The 6,000-nt window shown below is 48.8% G+C and overlaps 1 protein-coding gene across 12 annotated transcripts in view; it reads right to left on the bottom strand.

Moving 5' to 3' along the window:
• Positions 1–718: 718 nt before the first annotated feature.
• The window catches only part of KANSL3 (KAT8 regulatory NSL complex subunit 3), a 45,905-nt gene continuing 40,623 nt past the window's right edge, over positions 719–6,000 (bottom strand). For all 12 annotated transcript variants that reach the window (XR_011386484.1, XR_011386483.1, XR_011386485.1 and 9 more), the window contains one exon: positions 719–3,070. Coding sequence is in view for 9 of the 12 variants with exons in the window: in XM_070068779.1 (XP_069924880.1) it covers positions 3,050–3,070 (21 nt within the window). In the remaining 3 variants the exon portion in view is untranslated. The remainder of the gene's footprint in view (positions 3,071–6,000) is intronic.

Here is a 6,000-nt window from a genome sequence, read left to right as displayed (position 1 = left end):
AACTCCAATCTTTCTTCATCTGACTCACAGGAATGACTAGAGAGCTGGAAAGAGCCTGTCAGGTCTCTACTAGGGATGGTTATGAAACAGTCCCGGCTGCACTGGATGCTCCCAGCCGTCCACCAGAACATGGGCTCCACCACAGGGCTCTCATGCCAAGTGTAGGGACCTGGAATTTAAGGACAGGATAGGTCCTCTGGATACAAGTTCACAAATAACCTGAATGTTGGAAGTCATTGCTCTCTTTATTTACTTATCGAGGGAGAGGGACTAGGGTGTGTAAAGGGACACTAAACTCTCAGGACCAAAGGCAAAGGACTGTACCCACGAACACAGGCCCAGCCAAGGGACCAACCAGAGCAGCCTCACTCACTCACTCTTAGCCTGGCAGAAAACAAGTTAAAAAGTCACATGTAGACCAAGTCAACATCTCATCTCCTGGGCTGATCTCCACTTCCTGTCTTCCAGCACAGTGCACAATAGAACAGACACTGGGTTCCAGCCCTGCTCTTCTACTTCCTGCTATGAGCTTTCTTATGTTTCAGTTTCCTAACGTGTATAAAAGGAATTACAGTACCCACCTCAAAGCCCCCGGCATCAGAGATGATCACCGCCATTACCACACCATTGCTGCATTTTCTGTGCCCATTTCATTGAGTGCGGGTTACCAGAATAAATGTGAGACGTCAATGGAAAATACATGGAAGCAATGCAAAGATTCAGTTTTCAAATTTTTATTTTTACTAACGTTAAGAACCACCATTACAGGAGCTCAGCTCTATAACCCATCCAGCCCAAGACCGTTCTAGTGGTGGGACCAAGAATGAACAGAAGGTCTTCCTCTCAAGAGATCTCAAGGACATCTTCCATGGGGCACCAACATGCTTTCTTGTCCAAAAATTTAAAGCCTGCTTGATCCTTCTACGTTTTCCACCAACAGCATTACCTTCTGAGGTTGGACTCCAGGTCTGCTATGATAGGTAAAGGCTCCTTTCACTGTCAAGTGTGTGGCTGAGAAGGGAACTGGGTAATGTGACTCTGACAACAGCTTGTGCCCCCATGGTAAAGAGTGGCCATTGCTCTTACAGCTCCCTTTCTCCAGTTTCAGAAGTCTCCAAGGTGTGCATCCCAAGTCACCCACGGGAAGCATGCTAGCATTTGCCACAAAGCAGCATAACATGTTTGTTTTCCTTTGGACCCAGCATTTCTCCAGAGCAGCCCCTCCAACACTGTCTGGGCTGCTCTCATAATCCCGACTGGGTTGTTCTGGGCCCTCTGTGATTTCTAAAAGCTTCAGCTAGCCTCACAGGCCTACTCTCACCTGCCTATAAAGCTATCAAACCCTTGAGCCCTGGATGTCTCTTTCAGATTTCATATCTTCCTCAAATTCACTAAATGCCTCCTGAATTTCAGAAAGCAGTTACTTACCAGCTAATTCAAAAATGCAGCCTAATTCTGTGTGAATCACTGCAGAGACCAGCTCTAAAGGTCAGGAAGGGAAGGTGTGGTGTACCAGTGCCCCTCCATCCCATCACACAGATCCCCAACCTGGCCCTCACACCCTGACCTGCCTGCGACTCCTCTGCTCATTCCTTCTTCCTAGCTGCCACTCAGACCACAGGTGAGGCCCCTGGGCTGCACACAGGTAGCCTGAAGTAGATACATACTGCACTGTGGGTCAGAACCCTGGACTGCAATTTGAGCCATACTGTGGGCCTGCATCATGTAGAAAACAGAGCCACACCGGGGCTGCTTTACCTATCACCTTGACTGGAAACACTCTGAGTATGGAAGGAAAGAGGCTGTGCTCAAGGGGACAGGCTCAAAGCAAACCTAAAACTACCTTTGTGTACAGTGTTGTGAATAGGTAAGGGGGCGGGGCCAGGGTTCCTCAGTGACCCCTCTTCCAGGCACCGTAACTTACAGGGCTTAGGCTGGTACCAAGAGCCCTACACAGTAGAGTCATTGCCAACAATCTTCCCACTTTGAAAGAGGAAGAGAAAAAGTTACACAGAATACAAACAGAAACATCCAAGTGTAGCCTCTGTCCGGATGCCCTCAGCTTCCTGAGCCAGCCAGGACGTTAGCTCAGCCGTCTGTCCCTGCTCTACCTCCAGGCCCTGGAGACGGGACTTGAGGGTTGGAGTTTCTTCCCTTTGACTTGGAAAACTCTACTTCTCATTTCCAGCTTCACCAGTTCCTCAGGTGCAACAATCAAAGTCCCACGCCCCAGCTGTTCCCAGCAAGGGCTCCCTGGCACAATCTGCCAGCAACTGCCTCTGCTCTCGCACTCCTCCTCTTCAGCCCTTCCGGACCTGCAGGCTCTCTGGGCACAGGCACTGCCCACAGCATGGTGAAAAACAGAAAAGGGTTCACTTTCACCTCCTGGTGACCACTGCTTGCCACATCTACAGTGCCCAAAGGGCTGAAGGATGACAGTCCAGTTCTCCTTGCCTTCGTTACAAAACTGCCAGAGACAGAGAGCTCCCAGGGCGCAGCAGGCCACTCAGCATCTGACGTGGTTTCTAAGAGGGAGTTTCCCATGGCTGCCAGTGAAGGGGACGATGATGTTCAAAACCCAGCAGCTGCTGGGCCCGGACGATCCCGGTTCTCAATTGTAACTACTCCTGTGGCCCAGACCACGTGGCTCTCTCCTCCCAACAGGGTGCAGCAGCAGGACAGCATTCCAAAAGGACACTCCATTATCAGGTGCAGCCCAACAGTGACACTTGGGTCAAATCACAGCTGATGGAGGGAAGATGTGCATGTGACCCACACACAGCCAGATCTACTGAGGACGCTGGAGACTGAAGGAACCAGACTTGCAGATCCTGGAGGGTGGCGTTCCCCTGACTGGCGCGACATCTCTCAGCCCGACGTTCCACAAGACCCAGAGGCCCAGCCTGAAGACAGTTGGCAGAAAGCAAAAATGACTGTCTTAAAGAGGTCTTCAGACACCTGGACAGCTCAGCAGGACCACATATGTGTCCAGGGCCCACCATGAGGCCGCCATCACCAACCGGTAAGGAGGACATATCACACAGCATCTTCAGGGTGCTGGAGGCAGGCGCTGTGGCGGAAGAGGCAGTGAACAAGGTCAAAGCTTTGCCAGGTCACATCCAGCCCCTCTGACCCATCATCCCACTACTAAGAATTTATTCCAAAGAAGTCACTCGTAACAGGAAAGAAGCTGGATGCACAAGGACACGTGTGTCCTTGCAGTCAAGTGGTTAACAGAACGTGGACTGTGGGCTCAGACACCTAACCACTTCTTAGAGCAAGTAGCTCAGACTCTCAGCCTTCTCCCTCACCTGTGTGATGCAGACACATCTGCTTCCCAGGGCCGTTGTGAAGATTAAATGACATGTCCCAGACAGAGCACCTGGAGTGCAGAGTGCACTCAACCACAAGGTCGGCACGCACGAGACGGGAAGGAGATGCAGAGAACAAGGAACAGATGAGCTGAAAGGGTGACAGACTGAGAAGGATGTTCTGACAACTTAAGCTCTAAGGTCCTGGATGTTTTGTAGGTGTGTGGAGGATGCCAAGAGCTGCTGACTACTGCAGCTTAGGAAGAAAGATGCAAGTCAGAGAGGGGTGGCATCTTCCCAGCAGTGCTCTCCCCAGCTGTCTAGGTTTCATCCTCTGCGAATGCAGACGGAGCAATGAAGAAGGGCTGTGCACAGACGGCCCTCGAGCCTCAGTCCACTGTCCTAGGGCAGCTGCAGGGCTGCAGCCAGACCCCTGCCTGCCTGCCTGCCAGTCTGACAAGGTCACAGTGTGGCCAGCAGGACAGGAAGGCCAGAGAGCTGTGACACGGGCAGGGAGTCCACTCTTAGGACTCTTGTGCAGGGCAGAACATGGGCTGTGTCACTCCCCTTCCTGCGGCAGTTTTTCTCTTGTAGGAAAACACAAAGTACTAATCGGTGCCAGAAACAACACAGACAGACACTTCTGTGCTTTCATAGGCTTTAGGAAGTCTGGTTGATGTTTATAACAATTTTTTTAAAAAATTCACCTCATTCATAAATATTATACCATGTACTCCAAAATAAAAAAGGAGTATTTTTTAAACGTAAATACTATTATCACACACAAAAAGTGAACAATTCCTTAATACTAAAAACTATGTAGTCAGTGTTCAAATTTCCAACTGTCTCACAAATATCAAAAATGGTGGTTTCTCCACATTTAAAAATTCATGTTCCTAAAGCCTGCTGATATGGATCCTTTGCCACCACAAACACCAACTCACAACTTCCTCAACAGACTTGAGGGAACCAAAGCCCAGAGGCGCCAGGTGCTTTGGCCAGGACTGCACAGCTCGCTGAAGAGAGCCCAGTCCAGTCACCGTTCTTTCCTCAGCCGCACACTGTCTGAACCCTGAGGTAACCATCAGCAGCTTTCGAGCTAGCAAGCCTCACCTAGTAACACCTGTCAGCAGCAGTCACTCCTCGATCCCTCCTTGTAACCACAGACCCACTTTTCCAAGATGAAAACAAGTCTCTGGTGTGAACGCCATCAGGCAGAAGGCTAGGCCTCTCTATTCTGTGCTTCGATTTTGTCATGGAAAAGGAGGATTCTGGATGGCCTCTGTCCTCCTCTCAGCTCCCTCCCACCCTGGCACCCCTTCGCCACAGCGAGCTGAGGAGGACCACCCACTTCAGGGGCCAGGCTGGTCTGAGTTCTGGTCGTCACAGCACGGCCCAGCAAAGGTGAGGATTACCTAAAACAGGCCCATCAACCCACCAATGAAGCCATCATTTCTGCACTACAGAGCATGAGGAAAAATAAACTCCTTCCCATCCCATTCTGCAAGGACTGAACTACCATTTTACACAACTGAACAAGGAAGGTGCAAGCACGTGTGCATACACACACACACACACACACAAGGAATGGAGGGGAGGAAAACCAGACCAACGTTCCTAATAAAACACAAAGGCCAAAACCATGAATAAAATTAAAGCAAATTTTAAAAAGGCATGTTTCTCCTCCAAAACACTTAGTTTCCTTCTTTTTCAAACTAAAAATAAATCAATAATTTATTTACTAGAGAAGCAGAGACACAGAGCATGCTCCTGTTTGCTGGGTCATTCCCCAAATGCCTGCGACAGCAGGGGGCTGTGCTTAGGCCAGAGCCAGGAACTGGGGACTGAATCCAGGTCTCCCACGTGGGTGGCAGGGACCTAACTACTCTCTGCTCCCTTCCAGGGTGTACATTAGCAGAAAGACAGAGCCAGGAGCAGATCCAGGACTAGAACCCAGACACTCCAATAAAGTCTGTGACTGTCTCACCTGGTATCTTTACTCCTGGGCCAAACACCTGCCCCTTGCTCTCTTTTGAAAGCTCTTGCTTCCTTTGCTTGCAAAATACAAATAAATCAGGTAATGTACAAAAAGAAAACAGAAAATACTGAACAAGTCCCTTCACCTAGAATTCAGTTTGATATCAGAAAATCTACAAAGCAATTCACCTTTGTAACTGAACCAAAGGAAACATTAATGCTTACTCAATTCATTTGATTATAAAACGTCAATGGACCAAACTCAAAAAACATTATTTATCGAGAGAAAGGAAAATAACAAAGATGATCTTGGCAAGCCAGAAACAGAATTGACATTTCCTTAACATGAGCATTATCAAACAACAGAAAGCTAGTGTGGGAAGAGACAGTTCAATTTTACTGGAATTTCAGTGGAGGAAGGACTCACCCTTACCTCACTTAGCACACAAAAATAAACTCCAAGAGGACTAAGGAACTAAAGGAAACAAACAAAAGCTTTCTAAGAAAACATAAAGAGCAGTCTCAGTGTGAGACGACGGGGAAGCTCTGGAGACGGATGGTGACGATGGCTGCACTGTGATGTGAACGCACTTAATGCTACTGAGCTGTTTGCCCGAGCATCAGCAAAACAGTGTATTCTATGCTAATGTTCTACCACAACGAAAATCAGAAAAAGAAAAAAACCGGTTTATATTCTTGTGATAGGACCAGC

This window comes from Oryctolagus cuniculus, chromosome 2 (genome assembly GCF_964237555.1).
Source record: "Oryctolagus cuniculus chromosome 2, mOryCun1.1, whole genome shotgun sequence".
NCBI lineage: Eukaryota > Metazoa > Chordata > Mammalia > Lagomorpha > Leporidae > Oryctolagus > Oryctolagus cuniculus.
This window is presented reverse-complemented; position numbering and strand designations above follow the sequence as displayed.